Consider the following 21,581-nt stretch of genomic DNA (forward strand, 5'->3'; position numbering starts at 1 on the left):
GTCTGCTTTAACCACTCTTATTCAACATAGTACTGGACATCCTAGTTATAGCAATCAGACAAGAAGAAATAAAAGGCGTCCAAATGGGAAAGGAAGAAGTAAAGCTATCTTTATTTGCAGATAACATGATATTGTACATAGAGAACCCTAAAGACTCTCTCAAGAAACAATTAGAACTGATAAATGATTCAGCAAAGTAGCAGGATAAAAAATTAATATCCAGAACTCAGTTGCCTTTTTATAAGCCGATAATGAAGTATCAGAAAGGGAAATAAATAAAATAATCATGATTGCTTCAAAAAGAATAAAATACCTAGGAATAAATCTAACAAAGTATATAAAAGACTTGTACTCAAAATATTATAAGACACTGAAGAAATTGAAGATACAAATAAGTGGAAGCACATACCATGTTCATGGATAGGAAGAATTAACATCATTGAAATGTCCATACTACCCAAAGCAATCTACAGATTCAACACAATTCCTATCAAGATTCCAATGACATATTTCACAGAACTAAAACAAATGTTTCAAAAATTTATACGAAACTACAGGAGGCTTCAAACAGCAACAGCGATCCCAAGAAAGAAGAACAAAGTTGGAGGAATCACACTACCTAATATCAAGCTATACTCTAAGGCCACAGTAATTACAACAGCCTGGTACTGGTATAAAAACAGATACACAGATCAATGGAAAAGAACAGAGAGCCCAGTTAGAAACCCACACCTTTACAATCAAATTAAAAATTTTTGCACAGCAAAGGAAACCATCAACAAAATAAAGACAACCCACAGAATGGGAAAACATATTTGTCGATACGTCTGATGAGGGGTTAATATCCAAAATTTATAAAACAACTTATAAAATTCAACACAGAAAAAGCAAACAATCCAATTAAAAAATGGGCAAAGGACCTGAATAGACACTTTCCAAAAAAGACATACAATGGCCCAACAGACATATGAAAAGATGTCTAAATGTCACTAATCAGAGAAATGCAAATTAAAATCACAATGAGATATCACTTCACACTTGTCAGAATGGCCATCATTAATAAATGAACAGTAAGTGCTAGTGAGGATGTGGAGAAAGGGTACCCTTTTGCACTGCTGGATTAAATGCAGACTGGTGCAGTCACTGTGGTAAGCAATATGGAGATACCTTAAAAAATTAAAAATGGATCTGCCTTTTGACTCAGAGATCCCACTTCTAGGAATATATCCAAAGGAACCCAAAACACTAATTCAAAAGAATATAAGCACCCCTATGTTCATTGCAGCGTTATTTACCATCACCAAGATATGGAAGCAGCCAAATGTCCATGAGGAAATGAGTGGATAAAACAACTATGGGACATTTACACAATGTAATACTACTTGGCCATAAAAAGAAAATTTTACCCTTTGTGACAGCATGGATGGACCTGTAGATTATTATGCTAGGTAAAATAAACCAGTCAGAGAAAGATAAATACCATACAATTTCACTCCTATGTGGAATCTAATGAACAATCTGAACTAACAAGCAAAACAGACACAGACACATAGGGAGCAGGCTGACAGCTCTGGGTGAGGGGGTTAGAGGGCAAAGGGACCAAGTGAAGAAAAAAAAAAAAAAGGGACTCAAGGCCATGGACAACAAGATGATGATTTCGGGGAGAGGGGAATAAATGGTAATGGGGAAAGAAAAACAATATAAGTGAATGAATGAATGAATGAATGGGAAAGCAATGAGGTACCAATACTAGAATGGCTAATTTTTTTTATGACAATACTAAATGCTGGTGATGATACACAGCAATAGAAATTCTCATTTACTGCTGGTAAGAAGCAAAATGGTATAACCACTTTGAAAGGCAGTTCCGCAAGTTCTTACAAAACTAAAAACACATTATGATGCAACAATTGGTGCTCCTAAGTATTTACCCAATTAAGTTGAAGTTGTATGTCCACAGAAAATCTTGCAGTGTTTACAGTAACTTTATTAAAGTTTCCCAAAATCAGAACCAACCAAGATGTCCTTTTTAGACGAATAAATAAACTGTGGTACACTCATATAATGCAATGTCATTCAGCAGCTTAAAAAAATGACCTGTCAAGTCATGAAATGACATGAAGGAACCTTAAATGTGTATTGCTAAGTGGAAGAAGACAATCTTAAATGGTTACATACTGTATAATTCCAACTATATGACATTTTGAAAAAGGTAAAAGTATGGAGATAGTAAAAAAATCAGTGGTTGCTAGGGGTTTGGGGCAGGAGGATAAACAGGTAAAGCAGATGGGATTTTTTTAGAATGGTGAACTATTTTGCATGACACTTAAATGGTGGATATATGACATTATATATGTGTTAAAACCCATAAAATTGTACAACACAAAGAATGAACCTTAATGTAATGATAATGTATCAATAGCAATTCATTGACTGTAACCAACGTACCATGCTACTGCCAGATGTTAATAACAGGGGAAACTGTGTTACAGGGACAATATAGTAGCTCTGTACTATATGCTTAATTTTTTTTTTTTGTAAAAAATATCTCTCCTTTAGCCAACTTTCTAATGAACTGGAGTATGTTTATAATTTGTGTTTACCCACCAATTATGGTAAGTTTTTACTGGCTCTATCTTTTTTTCTCTGAGCTTTCTTCATGCCTTTAGGAACAAACTTCCAAGGTGAAGTTCAGAATAAACTCTGTCAGCTGCTCAATTTATACTTTTGGGCTTGACATTTTGATGTACAAATCACTGAGATTCAACTTTCCTATTCTAATGCCATTTTGTTTCAAGATGCACAGTATAATAGATGCAATGCACTGATTTCCTAGATCTCATTTTCTTCTGTACTGATACAAGAGTATCACTATGAAACTTCTTGAAAAATTAAAGTATTATCTAAAAATGTTCTTCAAACATTAGTATGATAAGGTGTTTTCCAGATATAATAAAATAATGAAAACTGGGGGAGGGGAATTATCCTTTACTGAAGACAAGATCTAAATTCATGTTACAAAGATTTGCAGAGTATCAGTTTTTATAACACTTAGATATAACCTGTGAAATTTTCACATTGCTAAGATAAAGAAACTCTATAAGCATTCAGACCTGCAAAAATACATGAAACAAGTTAGCTGTGGTGGTGTTCAGTGACATTAACCAAATACTTCTGATTAACCTCCCTTTTGGGTACCTAAGAAGAATGTACTTCCTTGCATAGGTATATATCCCCAATTTATGTATTTCAAACAATATTGGAAATGGGTGATAACAATAAAATCTTAACAGTCCTAATTTCCTCATCTTATATAATACAGTCAATACACATTATTTAAAAAAATGAAAACAAAATTTTACTTGTTTCACATAATTTTACTGAACACATAATTATATAATTTTACTTTTACAGAATAAAAATGTATGTTAGTGCAGAATGTAATGTATTGCATGGAATATAGCAGAAAACAGATTCTACATAGCCCAGCTATTTAAAATTAAATAGTATAGTAATACTTTCAACATGACAGACATAATTTGTCTCATATAATACCAAATAAAGAATGTGAAAAGAGCCCTGGCTGATGTGGCTAAGGGCATAGGCCTTGGTTGCTGGCCAGGTCCCCAGTTGGGTGCATGCAAGAGGCAACCATACATGGATGTTTCTCTCCCTCTCTTTCTCCCTCCCTTCCCCTCTCTCTAAAAATAAATAAATGAAATCTTAAAAAAAAAATGTGAAAAGAGAAGAGGAGAAAAAAGCAAGAGTATATTTTTGAGGTAACTAAGCATATATAATAACAAGGGAAAGTGTAAGACAAATCCAGAAGAAGTCAATGGATGTATGAAAAATTGTTTGAGTTAGTGTTAAACAATACACAACAAATGATAAGAGAAGAGAGAATGGATGGTGTAATAATTACCTAATCTATAAACAGGGAAAATACCTACTTTACTGGGTTATTGTAAACAGTAAATGATATAATATACATAAAAGGCACAAGGTACATGTTCGGTAAGTCTAAGTTTCTTTTCCACTAGCAACCACTACTTCTTCAAGGACGAAAGACCATGATAAAACAAACATCAATTAAAAATATGTCACTGTGGGCAAAATAAGGTTAACTTTATAAGGCTCTGCATGTCTTCGATGATTTAAGGAAAAAAAGTAAGATGTTAGTAACAAAATAATAAAAATAATGAAACACATTTTAATGTTGTCTATAGGAATCATCCCAAGACTACCAGAATAAAGAAACACCAGAAATAAACAGCTTTACCATAGTCTTTCCTGATCCTCGGGGTCCAATAATGAGAACAGAGTTACTTTCTCCATGGATAGCAGTTCTTTTTAGCAGCTCAATTAAGTGTCTAAAATGACATAAATAGGCCAAATTTTAAGAAGCTGGTATAATTTCTGGGTATTATTTTTTAAAAGCTATATTTGAATATGTATAGAAAACAAGCATTCCCTTTTTCTTTCCCTCTGGGTACCCGACTTAGGCTCTAAATCAGCGGTTCTCAACCTGTGGGTCGCGACCCCTTTGAGAGTCGAACAACCCTTTCACAGCTGTCGCCTAAGACCATCGGAAAACACATAAATAATTACATATTGTTTTTGTGATTAACCACTATGCTTTAATTATGTTCAATTTGTAACAATGAAATACATCCTGCATATCAGATATTTAAATTACGATTCATAACAGTAGCAAAATTACAGTTACGAAGTAGAAATGAAAGTAATTTTATGGTTGGGGTCACCACAACATGAGGAACTGTACTAAAGGGTCGCGGCATTAAGAAGGTTGAGAACCACTGCTCTAAATAGTCCTACACAGAGCACAGAAGAGATTTTTGGCTAATACCGATTCTCTAGAAACCTCAAAATAAATAAATAAATAAATAAATACAAAATCAAGTAAGTTTGAAATATCTTGCTCTTTGTCCTAATATGAGATAAGAGACAACAGCGACAGGTCTTAGGACCTTCATTCCTCAGCTGGTTGCGAAATATTAGGTAAAAGAAGCTCAGAATTATCTCCATAATGCCAGATAACAGAAACAACACAAGACTAAAAGTTAAAAGGCTTTCTCATTATGAAAATAATTTATATCTCTCTTGCTTCATGATATTCAATGCCTCCATATCCAGAGCAAATTTTTTTGTTCATCAGCATTAAGATAAAATTTGGGTATGATTTCTTCATTACCTAATGTGCACCTGTAAAGTATATTTATAACAAACATGGGAATAGCTAAACTTACTTATACTGTACTTGTACTCCAAATAGGTTACTATGTGGACTCTGACGACAAAATCTTTCACGTAAAATTCTTTGTACCTATGAAAGTGAGTAAGTATAAATAAAAATATTAAGCATGCAGTAAAGAATGAACCAGAATATACATTTATAGTAGTTAGGATTAGGTATTAATGAATCAGTTCAACTCTCCCTAAATAACTTTTCTTTAAGAGCCCTGGAACCATTTCCATGACCTATAAAATTATTTCTTTCTACCTATCTTAAGTTCCGGAGAAAAGATGAAAATTTAGTTGTGAAGGTTTCAACAAGAGAGAATTACTTTCTTTAGCTACATCAGCAATTTGAGGTTGTTTAATTTTCTTTTAGAGCTCCTGCCTTCAGCACCCACAGGCTCTTTGGTCTCTTGGGTCGCTCCTCAGTGGGAAGCATGGTGCCAGCACACGGGAGGTACTCGGGCCATTGCATTAGGATAGACTGTGCTGCTTTACCCTCCCCTAAAACCACAGTCCAATGTCAGAAAGAACCTGGCATTTCCTGTAGTTGCTCACGAGTAGCTGAGTCCAAGCATGACAAAATCATGTATTTACTTCCCACTCAGGACACCTTGCCATCCCTACAAGAGTCAAGCTCTGATCTTAGTACAATGTTTCTTATATCTTCTTCAATAAATGTCTCAATTTTTCATATTACATGGCTGGATACCTTCTGGATAAACTATATAAACACACACATGTATATACATACACACATGTATATATAGACATATGTATGTATGTGTATATGTATGGGCTTGCTATGAAGATTGAATGAGTAAATACCATGTTATATGTATTTTTTAAAGTATATTTCATTGATTCTGTTGTTACAATAGCTGCAATCCTACCCCCTGGCTCCCCTCTGCCCAGTACCCCTCTTCCCCCAGCAATCCCACCCCCCTTAGTTCATGTCTATGGGTCATGCATGTAAGTTCCTTGACTTCACACTTTCCTATATTATTATTTTTTAATTAATTAATTTATAACAATAAAAAAAAACAATTCCCCCCTCTCAGAATTAAGACCCTTTATAATCTTAAAAAGGACAATGGGCGAAGGTCTCGTGCTCCTCTAGCTGCTTCAAGCTGGACATGGTCATTGTCCTACCTACCCTTGGGTCCAGAAATCCCTAATAAGAGTTGGGGTATAGCAGGGAGGGTGGCCTTCCCACATGGGTAAGGATCTTGCAGACTCCAGGTCAGTAGGCTGTCCCTGGACCACGGCGTGCTTGGTTTAACAGGCTGGCATCCTTCTTGTATTAGACAGTCACTCAAGTAATGAGATCATAGGCTTTTGCCCTCTGGTTCAATTTTGCTTGTTTGTTTGTGTTGTCCATTAGTCTCCTGTATTAGGTGATATCATATGGTATTTTTCTTTCGCTGCCTGGTTTATTTCACTAAGCATAATTCTCTCTAGTTCCATCCATGTTGTTGCAAATGGTAGAAGTTCCATTTTTCTTTCTGCTACATAGTACTCCATTGTGTAAATGTATCAGTTATTTGACCCACTCATCTACAGATGGGCGCTTAGGTTGTTTCCAGCATTTGGCTATTATAAATAGTGCTGCTATGAACATAGGGGTGCATAGGGTCTTTTGAATTGGTGTTTCAGGATTCTTCGGATATAATCCTAGTAATGGAGTTGCTGGGTCAAAAAAGCAGTTCCATGTTTAGTTTTTTTAGGAAATTCCACTCTTTCAACAGTGGCTGCAACAGTCTGCATTCCCACAAGCAGTGCACTAGGGTTCCCTTTTCTCCGCATCCTCGCCAGCAATTGCTGTTTATTGATTTGTTGATGATTGCCATTCAGACTGGTGTAAAGTGGTATCTCATTGTGGTTTTTATTTGCATCTCTCTGATGGCTAGTGATGTTGAGCATTCTTTCATATGTCTATGGACCCTCTGTATGTCCTCTTTGGAGAAGTGTTTGTTCAGGTCCTTTGCCCATTTTTTAATTGGGTTTATCTGTCTTCTTAGTGTTGAGTCGTATAAGTTCTTTATATATTTTGGAGATCAATTCCTTGTTCGAGATATCATTGGCAAATATATTTTCCCATATGGCTGGTTCCCTTTTCACCTCACTGATGTTTTCTTTTGCTGAGCAGAAACTCTTTAGTTTGATGTAGTCCCATTTGTTTATTCTTTTATTTCCCTTGCTGTAGGAGATGCATCAGTAAAAATATTGCTATGTGGGATATCTGAAATTTTCCTGCCTATGTTTTCCTCTAGGACTTTTATGGTGTCATGGCTTACATTTAAGTATTTGATCCATCTTGAGTTAATTCTGGTGTATGTTGTAAGCTGGTGGTCTAGTTTAATTTTTTTGCATGCCTCTGTACAGCTCTCCCAACACCATTTGTTGAAGAGGCTCTTTTCACACCATTTTATGTTCCTTCACTATTTGTCAAATATTAGTTCATCATATAAACCTGGGTTTATTTCTGGGCTCTCTATTCTATTCTATTGATCTATATGTCTGTTCTTATGCCAGTACCAGACTGTTTTGATGACCGTGGCCTTGTAGTATAGTTAGCTATCAGGTACTATGATTCCTCCTACTGTGTTCTTCTTCCTCAAGATTGCTGTGGCTATTCGGGTTCTTTTTTGATTCCATATAATTTTTTGAAGTATTTGTTCTAGGTCTGTAAAATATGTCGTTGGTATTTTAATACGAATGACACTGTATCTATGAATTGCTTTGGGTAGTATGGACATTTTAATGATGTTGATTCTTCCCATCCATGAAAATGGTATATGCTTCCATTTCTTTGTATCTTCCTTAATTTCTTTCCTCAGTGTTATGTAGTTTTCTGAGTACAGGTCTTTTACCTCCTTGGTTAAGTTTATTCCTAGATACCTTATTTTTCTTTTTGCTATAGTAAATAGAATCTTTTTTCTAGTTTCTGTCTCTGATATTTTATTGTTGCTGTACAGAAATGCCTTCGATTTCTGAATATTGACTTTGTACCCTGCTATTTTTTCAAATTCACTTATTAGGTCGAGTAATCTTTTCATGGAGTCTATAGGGTTTTGTATGTACACCTATCATGTCATCTGCAAATAATGACATTTTACTTCCTCTTTTCCAATTTGGATACCTTTTATTTCTCTTTGTCTGATTGATGTGGCTAAGACTTCCAATACTATGTTGAATAGGAGTGGGGAGAGTAGACAGACATCCTTGTCTTGTTCCTGGACCTCAGGGGGGAATGCTCTCAGTTTTTGCCCATTGAGTATGATGTTGGCTTCAGGTTTCTCGTACATGGCCTTTATTATGTTGAGGTATGGTCCCTGTATTCCCATTTTGCTGAGTGTTTTCATCATAAATGGGTGTTGTAAACTTTATCAAATGGTTTTTCAGCATCTATTGATCTGATCATGAGGTTTTTGTCTTTCATTTTGTTTATGTGGTGTATTATGTTTATTGATTTGCAAATATTAAACCATCCTTGCATCCCTGGGATAAATCCCACTTGATCGTGGTGTATGATCTTTCAATGTGTTGCTGGATCCGGTTTGCCAATATTTTGTTGAGGATTTTAGCATCTATGTTCATCAGTGATATTGGCCTGTAGATTTCTTTCTTTGTTGTGTCTTGACCTGGTTTTGTACTTAAGAGTAATACTGGCTTCATAGAAAAAGTTTGGGAGTCTTCCCTCTTCTTGGGTTTTTTGGAATAGTTTGAGAAGGATAGGAGTTATTTTTCCTAAATGTTTTGTAAAATTCACCTGCGAAGCCATCCGGTTCAGGGCTTTTGTGTGCCAGGAGTTTTTTGATTTCTGCTTCAATTTTACTAGTTGTTATTGGTCTGTTCATGGTTTCTGCTTCTTCTTGACTCAGTTTTGGAAGATTATATGTTTCTAGAAATTTCTCTATTTCATCTAGGTTGTCAAATTTCTTGTGATACAGTTGTTTGTAGTAATTTCTTACATTCCTTTATTTCTGTGGTATTGGTTGTGATTTCTCCTTTTTCATTTCTGATTTTATTTATTTGGGTCCTCTCTCTTTTTTCCTTGATGAGTCTGGTTAGAGGGTTGTCAATTTTGTTTATCTTTTCAGTGAACCAGCTCTTGGTTTTATTGATCTTTTGAATTGTTTAGTCTCTATATGTCATTTAATTCTGCTCTGATTTTGATGATTTCCTTCCTTCTACTTGCACTGGGCTTTGTTTGTTGTTGTTCTTCTAGTTCTTATAGCTGTAGGGTTAGATTTTTTATTAGAGATTCTTCTATCCTTTTCAGATATGCCTGTATTGTTATGAAATTTCCTCTCAGGACTGCTTTTGTTGTATCCCATAGATTTTGGGTTGTTGTATGTTCATTACCGTTTGTTTCCAGAAACTTTTTGATTTCTTCCTTGATGTCACTGTTAACCCATTCATTATTTAATAGCATGTTATTCATTCTCCCTGAGTATAAATGTCTTTTGAGTTTTTTCCTTGAGGTTGATTTCCAGTTTCAAGGCATTATGGTCTGAAAAGATGCTTGACATAATTTCAGTTTTCTTGATTTTGTTGAGGCTTGTTTTGTGTCCTACCATGTGGTCTATCTTTGAGAATGTTCCACGTGCACTTGAAAAGAATGTATATTTTGCTTCTTTGGGGTGAAAAGTTCTATATATCAACCAAGTCCATTTGATCTGAATATTCTTGGTGTTTCTTTGCTTTGAAGATCTGTCCATTGTTTACAATGGGGTGTTAAGGTTCCCTACTATGAGTGTTTTGCTGTCTATATCCTACCTGAAGTCTTTCAAAATTTTCCTTACGTATTTTGGTGCTCCTATGTCAGGTGCATGTATGTTTACAAGGGTTTTATCTTCTTGATGGATTTTTCCCTTAAGTATTATGAAATGCCCTTCTTTGTCTCTTTTTATGGCCTTTGCTGTGAAATCTGTTTTGACTGATATAAGTATTGCTACCCAGCTTTTTTCTAGTCCATTTGCTTGAAATATTTTTTTCCATCCCTTCACTTTCAGTCTGTGTAGATCTTTTGTTTTAAGGTGTGTCTCTGCAGACAGCTTATATGTGGGTCATGCTTTCTAATCCATTCAGTTACCCTATGTCTTTTGATTGGAGCATTTAATCCATTTATATTTAAGGTTATTACTGATAGGTTCTTATTCATTGTCATTTCCCCCCTTTGCACTTGTGTTCCTCTCTGTCTCTCTCTGTTTCTTCATCGTCTTAAAGTAGACCCTTTAGCATCTCTTGCAATGCTGGTTTGGTGGAGAAGTATTCTTTTAGCCTTTTCTTGTCTGGGAAACTCCTTATTTCACCTTCCATTTTGAATGAGAGTCTTGTTTGGTAGAGTAGTCATGGTTGTAGGCCTTTGTTTTTCATTGCTTGGAATGTTTTTTAACCAACTGAATACTAGTTGGAGAGAAGTCTTATAACCATGGAGAGACAGAAAAGGTTGCTTCATCACAATGTGACTGGTAGGAAGTGCAGAGACGCGAAAGGGTTGGCTGGGCTCCCATGAGTGGCGGCTGAAGGCACTGAGAAACAGCTCAGCAGCCAGGAATTGTCCCTTAGAAGGGCAGCGTCTAAACCCCCAGCTGGGATTCGCAGCCTACAGCAACAGAGTGGTAAGTAAAATAGCATCCAGCTGTGAAAAGCAAAAAGCCACAGGGTTTTTTTTGGCCTGAAAGAAACAGCTGGAGACAAAGAGCTCTTAAACGGATCACATACGAAAATATTTTGGCACCCACTTACCCTGGGCTCAAGCAGAGGGATGGCAGAGAGGACTAGAGACACCTGGGGAGTTTTGGGGGCAGTAGCTTTGAGGGGAGAACTGAGGGAACAGCCAGCCAGGTCCCAGTGCTGACTCCTTCCCCGTGCTGCATGCAGACCATTCCCCTCCAAGTTGTGTCAGCTTGAGGGGAAGAGAAAGCCCCACCGGCAGGAATTAATCTGCCCCACCCTCGGTGCTTAGGCCTGACTGTTGACCACAAATTGAATAGATTAACAACTAAAGGAGACAGACAAAGGCAGTAGATCTCTGGTAGTCTCGAACAGGCTGCCTAGTCCCAGATTGGTACATGATCTGACCCCACCAGGGGCAGATCCTGGACCTACAGATCAATCTAAGAAGCAGCACCAAACAAGAAGAGTCACAAAAATGGGGAGATGGGGAAACAACCCCCCATCAAAAGGAAAGGAGGGATCCCCAGAAAGAATGCTAAATGAAATAGAGGTAAGCAAACTATCAGATATGGAATTCAAAACATGGATTATAGAGAAGCTCAATGAGATCAGTGAGCTCAAAGAAAACTACAAAGAACTCCAGGGAAACTACAAGGAATCCAGGAAAACTACAAAGAACTTACTGAGAACTACACCAGCATGAAAAAGGACATAGAAGCTACCTATAAGAGCCAGGAGGAAATGAAGAATACAATTTCTGAATTGAAGACACAGTAGAAGGAATTAAAAGCAGGCTAGAAGAAGCAGAAGATTGGATCAGTGAGCTGGAGGACAACGTAGGAAAAATTCCCAGACAGTGCAACAAAATGAAAAAAGACTGAAAAAAAAAATGAAGAGGTTTTAAGAGAGTTGCAGAACAATGTGAAACATAATAATGTCCGTATCATAGGAATACCAGAAGGAGAAGAAGAAGAGCAAGGGATAGAAAACGTGTTTGAAAAACTAATGAGAGAAAACTTCCCTAACTTAATGAGAGAAAAAGTCTTGCAAGTCCAGGAAGCACAGATGGTCCCAATGAAGATGAACCCAAACAGGCCCACTACAAGACACATCATAAGTAAAATGGCAACGTTGAAAGACAAAGAGAGAATCCTAAAAGCAGCACGAGAGAAACAGCTAATAACATACAAGGGAGCTCCAATAAGGCTATCATCCGATTTCTTAGCAGAAACACTACAAGCCAAAAGGGAATGGCAAAAAATATTCCAAGCAATGAAAAACAAAGGCCTACAACCAAGAATACTTTATCCAGCAACACTCTCATTCAAAATGGAAGGTGAAATAAGTTGTTTCCCAGACAAAAGAAGGCTAAAAGAATACGTCTCCACCAAACCAGCACTGCAAGAGGGCTTTTTTAATGCATGTGAATGAATACTTCACTATATAACATGTCAGCCAAGGAACAAAGACAGGAGGTAATCTAATCTTATAATGCATATGCACCACACCTCAATCTCTAGAGACCAACACATCTAAACTGGTTTAGCTCAAACCCTACTGATCTGTACCTGCCATAAAGGTCAAAATTCTGAGGAAATAAAAGAAGTTTAAAAATCCACAAAGTCTTTGAGGGCCTGTGAGACAGAGAGACCAGTACCACTAAAAGAGTGGGATCCATGCCTAAAAAGAATTGTGAAAATATTGGACAGACGTGAACACTTAAGAAATGACCTTCAAAAAATAGTAACAGCATATAAGAATCACTCAAGTATATGAAAATATCACATTCATCTAGGCTATAAAATAATCACTGGAATAAATTATAAAAAATTCTTGTTCAAGAGCTGAACTCTTGAGTCATCATAGAATAAAGGGCTTATACTTAGTTGTACAAATATGTCGGAAAATCCAGCACATTTTTTAAACAGATGGGCCATTAAAGACATTTCCTTTCAGCATCTACTGCTAATGCAGAGGTCCTCCAGGGACACTAACCTTAAGAGGCCCCATCAACAGAAACAAGAAGGCTTCAAGATTATTTTTCCCAGACTGAGAGCATGGGACTAATTCTTTATATACCAAAGAGATAAATGTGTTCTCTTTATATGCACTAGAGTATAAGCAAACAAATTATCCACTGGGGACAAAATAATCTATACTTATCATTATAGAGGAAGTGAAAAGAAAAAAAGGACTGGTGCCAGAAAAGCATTTGAAAGCTAGCCTTTTCTAAATCTTAAATCTATAAAATAAAGACTCTAACATTTTTCTGACAGGCCTGTTTTTCAGATTAAATAAGGCAGCTATCTCTAACACAATATAGGTATTGGATAGGTAATAGCTGATGCCTGTAAAAACACTTAAATGAGCATATATGGAGACTCAACTAATTATAATGTTTATTCCTCTACCTAGATAAGATCACTAGAAATCAAGAGAGAAACTTCAGTCCTTTTCTTTCTTCATTAAAGTCTATTAGAGAGAGAACAACTATGTATTATATAAAATATAAGACAGGGATAAAGTGAAGTGAAGCTTTAGTAACTAGTTGGAGGTACAGAAATCCCAGTGATCTGAGGTAGAGGTTACATGGGTACGGGTTTATACATGTATAGAAATTAATGAAGCTGTAAAATTTGTGTGTATTTTATGACTTTATGTAAATTACAGTTGTTACATTTTTTTTTTAACAGTTAAAAGTTTTCTTCAAAAATAAAGGTCTTATAAAGGTATGCCAACAGTATTTAGTTGTAATTTAAAAATAATGTAGTTCTGATCAAGCCAGATAAACAAAAAGCCAGGAGAGAAACACCATGCCCATTCCCTACTAGACTCCTTAACAGACATATGTATAGATGTATGCTTAGCAGTTGAAATACAGTATGCAATTGTATAAATATTCATGATAGCTCTGGCCAGGTAGCTCAGTTGGTTAGAACATTGTCCTGATACTATAAGGTTGCAAGTTCAACCCCTTGTCAGGGCACATACAAGAATCAACCAATGAATGTCAAACAAAAATCAGTTTTTCTCTCTCTCTCTCTCTCTCTCAAAATCAATAACTTAAAAAAAAAATTAAAAAATGTTTGTAATAAAAATATTAAAGATTCTAGCAATATAAGGGAACTTCAGGGCATCTACAAAAACTTACAGGTAATATAATAGTTCATGGTTAAAGGCTGAATGGATTTCCCCAGTATCAAAGCCCAAACAAGAATGTCTGCTCTTGCCATCTTTATTCAATATTGCACTAAAGGTTCTAGCCAGAGCATCCAGATTAAAAAGGAAGATATAAAACTACTTCTGTTTGCAGATGACTTTATTTTATATATAGAAAATCCTAAGGAATAAACTAAAAAACTATTAGAATAAACGAGTTCAGCAAGGCTATAGGATACAAGATTAATATACAAAAATCAATGCTTTTAGATACATTAGTAATGAACAAATACAAATAAAACAATTTCATTTATAATAGCATCAAAAGGAATAAAGAAACTTAGGAATAAATTTAACCAAAGAAGTACAATCAGAACACACTTAGGAAGACAAGAGTAAAGTTAGGATCCCAACTATTCAAAGACTTGCAAAGACTGAAATTAAGAAGAAGAGTAAGACATTCTGCCCTTAGAATGGAAAGAGTAAATCATAAGAGCTAAGGAGAGAAGAAGATGGCCCTGGCTGGGTGGGGCTCACATGGTTGAAACATCATCACCAACACCAAAAGTTTACAAGTTCGATTCTAGTTTAGGGTGTGTACTTGAGGCAATTGATCGATATTTCTCTCATATTTTCTGCCCCCCCACCAACTTCCTCTCTAAAATCAATAAACTTGCCCTTTACTGAGGATAAAAAAAAAAAAAAAAAAAAATGATGATTATTTCTCTGAGGATCTTTGCATGGTAACAAACCTTGAGATTAATGAAAATATATACTAACCTGTGAAGTGTACTCTGCATGTATTAAATTGTTACTCTTTGATTTACGACTGCTCATTTCAACAAACTGAAATCCTAAAAATAAAAATAAAACATTTTAGCATGAATAAAGACTATTGTCTTAAAGAATATTATTTAAGAATTTACCATTAGAGAATCAAGTTAAACACATTTAAAAAAATGTAAAATGTATGAATTTCTGAAACTTTAAACTCAACTGAACCTATTGTGGTAATAATTTCACAATTATATGTAAATCGAACAATCATGCTGCATGCCTTAAATTTATAGCAATGTGTGTCAATTTTCTCAATAAAACTGGGGGAAAAAAAATCTCAGGGGCTCTGGTCTAAGTGCAGCTTATTTGAAATCCTCATACCACACTTCATATATGGCTCCTACAGACAAACATTGCTACCTTTCCCTTCAATTTACTCTTCACCTTCCTTTCCTTACCTTTAAAAAACAAAACAAGAACTTTGTCCTTAATTAACACAGAATGTTTCTCTCCACATCCATCCCACAGAATCATTCCATCCCAAAAGCTTTTGCTTTCTTGATCAAATGTAGTCATTAGATTAGGTAAATAAAATGTTTCTTCTGTAAACATCTGTTACTGCCTGTATTTCTCTTTATCCATAATCAAATTACATTAAAAAAAACTGTCTACTTAATTACCAGAGTTCCCAAATAGAAGATATTTGAAGATTCTAAGTATTTATCATAATGTCCAAAATAAAGTTGAGAACGATAACTGAAATGAAAAAAAAAAAAAAAAAAAAAAAAAATATATATATATATATATATATATATACACTAATAAAAAATAATTTAAAATTCCCCTTGAGGGCAACATACTGATTAACAAATATCTGTGGCTGAAAGATATAATTTTCTTAGCACTGATTTCCTATAGGAGTATTTTACTAGTCAAGTAATAATGGCTTAAGCAGTGTTTACTTATGTAACAGGAGTTGTTACAAGTGCTTTACATTTATTAAAAGATTTAATCCTTAAAATAACCCTATGGAATAAGTACTATTAAAATGCTCCTTTAAGATTAGAAGACATAAAATGTTAAGTAACTTGACCAAAATCAAACAGCATGTAAGTCATACTGCCAGGATTTGAATCCTAAGTTATACTTGATTATATATAATTACTATTATATATAAATAAGTACTTGGTTATATATAACTGTTACTTAGACAACTGTTTTAAAAGGTATACATTTCAATAATGTGAAGGAAGATCAGCCATAGTAACAATATTACATTTTATATTCATACTTGTTAATTTCACATACAGACAACGAGAATGCTGTTTTCTTTTTCTTTGGAAATGCTAGCAGTTGAGCAAGGCCTTGAGAGAGTAGCAAGCAAATTGGTTTTCCCCTTAATGTATGAGACATGTAGCCAAGACCTAAAACCCCAGGGGGCTTCTGGCTTCAGGCTCCCATTGGACACTCAAGAACAGCGTACTCTACTGATACCGTGTCCCTTAAAAATCTTCTTTCTTAGGAGAAAAGTGGCTTTCTCAGCTGCCCTAGGACACCTTCCAGAAGTCGTTTATGTCTCCATATGGCATTTTGCTTAATAATCTTTATACTATTTTAATTTTATTCTATGTATCTTAAGTTTTTACCTTAAATGAGTGTTGTGTGTGAGGAAAAACCTTTTTAGCAACATGAAATAATATCCTCATTCTGGTTTTAAAATACTCTTAATTTTGAAAAAGGTCTTCAGGTTGACATGTGAGATTACAGAAGACTGGGTTCAAATCCTTGAACAACTGTCCCCTAAGTGATATGGAGGATTAAATATCTTAAAAAGTGGAGGAAAGCTTCTGCAATATGCCTTATTTAGAGATATTTTAGCTATTTCACAGTGTTACTGGAATCAAAAATCGTTTCTTCCCATTTCATGGAATAAGAAAACATTGCTCAGAAAAGCTAAGTAAAATGCCTGAGGTTGCAGGACAGATATTTAATCTGCCTCCTTGCAACAAATGCAAGTCAGGTAAAGCATTAAAAATAGACATTTTTCTTCATTTGGGGATCATCCATGAAAGAAACATATGTACTACTTTAGTGTCTAACCTTCATAAATTTTGACTATAAATCAAGTCTTAGTTAAAAGATTAATTTCAATACATCTTGCTTTTCCAAGTAACAGTCAAATCTCCACTCTATACATTCTATAACAAAGAATAATTTGAAAGGCAATTCTAATTTTACAGATGAAAAAACAAGCTTCAGACTTGAGAAAATATTTGCAAACCACACATTTGACAAAGGACTTACATATAAAAAAACTTCAAAACTGAACAATAAAGAAACAATTTAATGAAAAATATAATACATGAACTTTTCACCAAAGATGGTAAATGGATGGCAAGTAAATATATGAAAAGATGTTCAACATCATTAGTCATTAGGAAAGCCAAAATGAGGTAACGACTGGTGAGAATGCGAAGTTTCTTTCTTGGAGTTTCTTAAAAAACTAAACATATAGTCAACATGCAACAGAGAAAGGAAAACTTATGTTGAAACAAAAGCCTGTAATATAAATGTTTATAAATTATCTTTTAATAGCCAAAAGACTGGAAACAATGAAGCCAGTGGGGTTAAAGAAACTGAAACATCCATCCATACAGGGCACTATAACTGAGAAAGAAAAAAAAATGTGCAGTAACTACTGATATATGCAATAACTTAGATTGATCTCAAGTGCATTATGCTTAGTAAGGGAAAAAAAAGGACCAATCTAAAATACTTACCTTTTATATGATACCATTTAAATCACATCCTTAAATCAACAAAACATTTAGAAATGAAGAACAGAATCATGGTAGCTAGGAGACAGGGACAGGGTTGAGTGGTGGGTATGACTATAAAGGGGTTGCATGAGGGATTTTCTTTGTAAAGATGGGACAATTCTGCATCTTTATGGTGGTAGTAGGCACACAAATCCATACATGGGATCAAATCACAGAGGCACAAACAAATCTGAGTGTAAGTAAAAACTGCTAAAAATTGAATAAGATCTGTGGTCTAGTTCAGCAGTCCCCAAACTTTTTGGCACAGGGACTGGGAGGTGGGGGGGGTGGGGGACAGAGTGAGCAGGAGGTGTTCAGGTGAGCTTTGCTCCTTAGCCCACTGTGGATGGGGGGTGGGGGGGGGGCGGGGAAAGGAGGTGGAGCTCAGGCGAGCTTTGCTAGAGGCCAGTTCCTAACAGGCCATCCATGGCCTCAGGTTTGGGGACCTCTGGTCTAGCTAACAGTGGCATACCAATGTAAATTTTCTGGTTTAAATATAGCACTATGATTGCATAAGATGTCACCCTTGAGAAAAGCTGGGTGAAGTCTTTACTGGACTCCATATACTATTTTTCCAACTTCTGTGAGTTTATAATGATTTCAAAATAAAAAGTTTAAGAAAAACACAATTCTAATTTTATATTTTTAAAACTGCTTAATGACCAAAAAAGTTATTAGTGGTACAACCAAATCTGTATTACCTGCAAAAAGATTATTGGAGTAAGACTGGTTGAATTTTTCCTCAAATTATACCAGTGGATCCTGGGCATCCTTCCACTTCCTAATGTGCTTTCTATACTATGATTTTACTTACTATTCTGATAGTAAGATTAGAAATAGTCTAAGACTAGCTGGTATCTATGCATGATTAAGTGATTACTGATGTTGATATCAAATATAAACCTAAGTGACTACAATTATTTCATCGTAAAAATTTGGTAGAAGCTACTATTACTTATTCAAACTATTGCAAGGAGCATTGATATGGTTTCTCCCAAGGAAGGATTTACTCTGATATTACTTCTTGAGCTTCTACACTTGATATATCAATTTCCATTAGATCCTTCTCTCTAGCGTATGTTCTGCTAGAGAAAATAAATCTAATAATCAATCCCAATGTTTTAAGTAACAACCAGTCTATCCTACTGTCTTAAAAACTTCAACTCAACCAATTTGTGTCACTAGCTGCCTCTATATGCCCCTTCTAGATCATTATTTCTTGACTGAAAACCTGTGACATCTTTATTGTTCTCCAAGACTTTATTGGTCTCCAACTGTTATACCATTTTCACATAAAATCCTTCCCTGAACCCCCCAAAATTCTAAATTTCAAATTCCCTAACATCATTTAAAAGGAATGACTAGTTTTCCAGATTAACCCACTAGCTTCTCTTAATAATCTGCCTGGAACAATCAACCAACCAATCCCTGTACGTTGCTTCAGATCTTAAGCTGAGACATCATTTTCTCTGGAATACTTTCTGTAACACCCCTCTACACTCCTACTCTGGCAAAAGTCTGAGGGTTATGTGTCCCTAAAGTGCTTTCAGGATATATGCAATCTTCCTCTTCCTTTCACAGAACTTAATTAGCACACAGTAACATAACTAACTGTGTTTACTTATCTGTTTGCTCCACTGGACTACAGGCTCCAAAAAAGAGAGCTCAGAAATTATGCTATCATTGCATTCCAATCAACTAGTGAATGTTGGCATAGAGTTGGTTTTCAAAAATATATTTGACAAATGAATAAATGCTAGGCAGTAGAGCATGTCCAGAAGGGTAAACTAGCTGCCAAAAAAGAGACAAGGCGAGGCTAAATCATCTGCTTAGATAAATTTTAAATTTTCAAGTAATTACATGCCATCATCCTAAAAAACAAAACAAACAAACAAACAACAACAAAAAAAAACCACAGGCAAGTACAAAAGAACAATAAGTTACAGTAACATAGAGTAAATTATTTTATAATTCAAATAAAATACATGCAGTATATGACCATAGGGTCACAGCAACAGAATTTCAAAATGGTTAAAACATAAGTAATTTAAGAAATGTATTTGAGAAGTCACAAGATTAATAAAGAATGAGGTACAAAATTTTTTTATGTATAATTTTTAAATCAACTTGCAAACCTTATACAACTACAAGTCTGGTGATTCAAAATAAGGTACTCACAATTATCTTTAAAAAATAAATTCTATCTTTTTATAATCCTAGATTGATAATAGCTCACTAGTAACATTTTTAAGAGAGTAATAAATAAATTTCTTCTTTCTGGAATTAAGCTAGCATATATTGTATTTTATTTATACTGCCTTCAATTAAGACTGGGTTGATTAAGAGAAATATTTCTAATGAAGATTAAAATTATTAGCCTAAAATCTATACTTTTACTTATTTACACAAAAATACTCCAATAACCCTCCATTTCTCAGCTTATAACTTTGCAGAGATTTGGATTATCTTCCCTACTTGTTTCAAAATTGCAATTACTGGATGCCAGTTTTAACATGTCTGAGAGACCTGGCAACACAGATTTTAAATTTATGACTAAATATATGAAAACATAAGAGTTCAAAGGTTTTGAACACTTTTGAAATTAAACCAGAAAAAGCAAAGAAAGTAAAGATTTAGACATGAGAATTTTTCTAGAAATTTAAAATTTTTCTTAGAAATTCCCAAGTGATGAAAAGAAACTATTTGAGAACAGTATTCAAATCAGAATTGTAAGCAAGGAGATATCCAGAAAAAGTCAACTTGTATATCAATTTTAATATAAATACAAATTCAGGCAAAGCCAAGAAGAATGACTAGAAAAGTAAGATTGATGGTAATATTTCCGAGTGTTCTAAAGAGCTTTGTCCTCAATTGGGACTAGGCTTGACTTCTTGGTTCTGTGGTGTGACCTTAGAATATTAACTTTCCTAAACCTTTGTTTTCTCCTCTGTAAAATTTGAGACAGAAGTATTATGTAACTCATAGGGTTATTGTGGGGATTAAATTAAATAATTTACCAGATATGCCATGCTGTCAAATGCCAAGCACAGTGATACAGACTACCAATTATAATTACTATATTACACTGGAGAGAAAAACCAAGAGGAAGAACATTTCAAGACTGTGGGGAGGTTGTGGGGGGAGGGGCAAAGCACAGACTCAGACTGCTGTACTAACCAATTTCACAGTAAGAATCAAGTACAATTTCAACTCCCCTGAAAAGTGATGAGGGTGGACTTCAAAGGTATACATTCACTGAGTCTTCCTCAATGAAAAGTAATAAAGTTTTTATTTTTATTTTTTGTTGATTCTATTACAGTTGTTCCAATTATTTTCCCCTTTCCCCCCTTCTCTCAGCCCACCACTCGCTGCCTCAATCTTTACTCCATTGTCCCTGTTCATGGGTCATTCACACACATGCTCTTTGGCTAATCCCTTTCCCTTCCTTCCACCATTATCTCCCCTCCCCTTCTTACAGCTCGCAGTCTGTTCCACATTTCCACGTCTCTTGTCCTATTTTGCTTGTTAGTTTATTTTGTTCATTAGATTCCAGTTGTAAGTGAGATCACCGACTGGCTTATTTCACTTGGCATAATAGTCTCCGGTTCCATCCATGCTGTCTGTCAGAAAAGGTAGGAATTCCTTCTTTCTTTCTGCTGCATAGTACTCCACTGTGTAAAGGTACCAGTTTTTTGATCCAATTTTAGTTATGGGCACTTAGGCTGTTTCTAACACTTGGCTATTGTAAATAGTGTTGCTATGAACATAGAGGTGCATAAGTTCTTTTGAATTGGTGTTTCAGGATTCTTAGGGTATATTCTCAGCAGAGGAATTGCTGGGTAAAAAGGAAGTTCCATTTCTAATTTTCTCAGGAAATTCCACAGT

General features: G+C 35.1%; 1 protein-coding gene across 5 annotated transcripts in view; it reads right to left on the minus strand.

Annotated features, from left to right (window-relative positions):
• ORC4 (origin recognition complex subunit 4) overlaps positions 1-21,581 on the minus strand; it is a 64,545-nt gene that overhangs the window by 28,520 nt on the left and 14,444 nt on the right. For 3 of the 5 annotated variants that reach the window (XM_090279597.1, XM_090279591.1, XM_090279596.1), the window contains exons 2-4: positions 14,881-14,954; positions 5,268-5,344; positions 4,280-4,370 (exon numbers count right to left, since the gene is read on the minus strand). The exons of 1 other annotated variant lie outside the window; for it this stretch is intronic. In XM_090279597.1, coding sequence (XP_090135723.1) covers positions 4,280-4,370; positions 5,268-5,344; positions 14,881-14,937 — 225 coding nt within the window. In that variant the 5' untranslated portion in view covers positions 14,938-14,954. The remainder of the gene's footprint in view (positions 1-4,279; positions 4,371-5,267; positions 5,345-14,880; positions 14,955-21,581) is intronic. One more of the 5 variants, XM_090279598.1, reaches the window with a different exon arrangement.

The sequence above is a fragment of the Furipterus horrens genome, unplaced genomic scaffold (genome assembly GCF_987537825.1).
Source record: "Furipterus horrens unplaced genomic scaffold, mFurHor1.1.pri manual_scaffold_1, whole genome shotgun sequence".
Lineage (NCBI taxonomy): Eukaryota > Metazoa > Chordata > Mammalia > Chiroptera > Furipteridae > Furipterus > Furipterus horrens.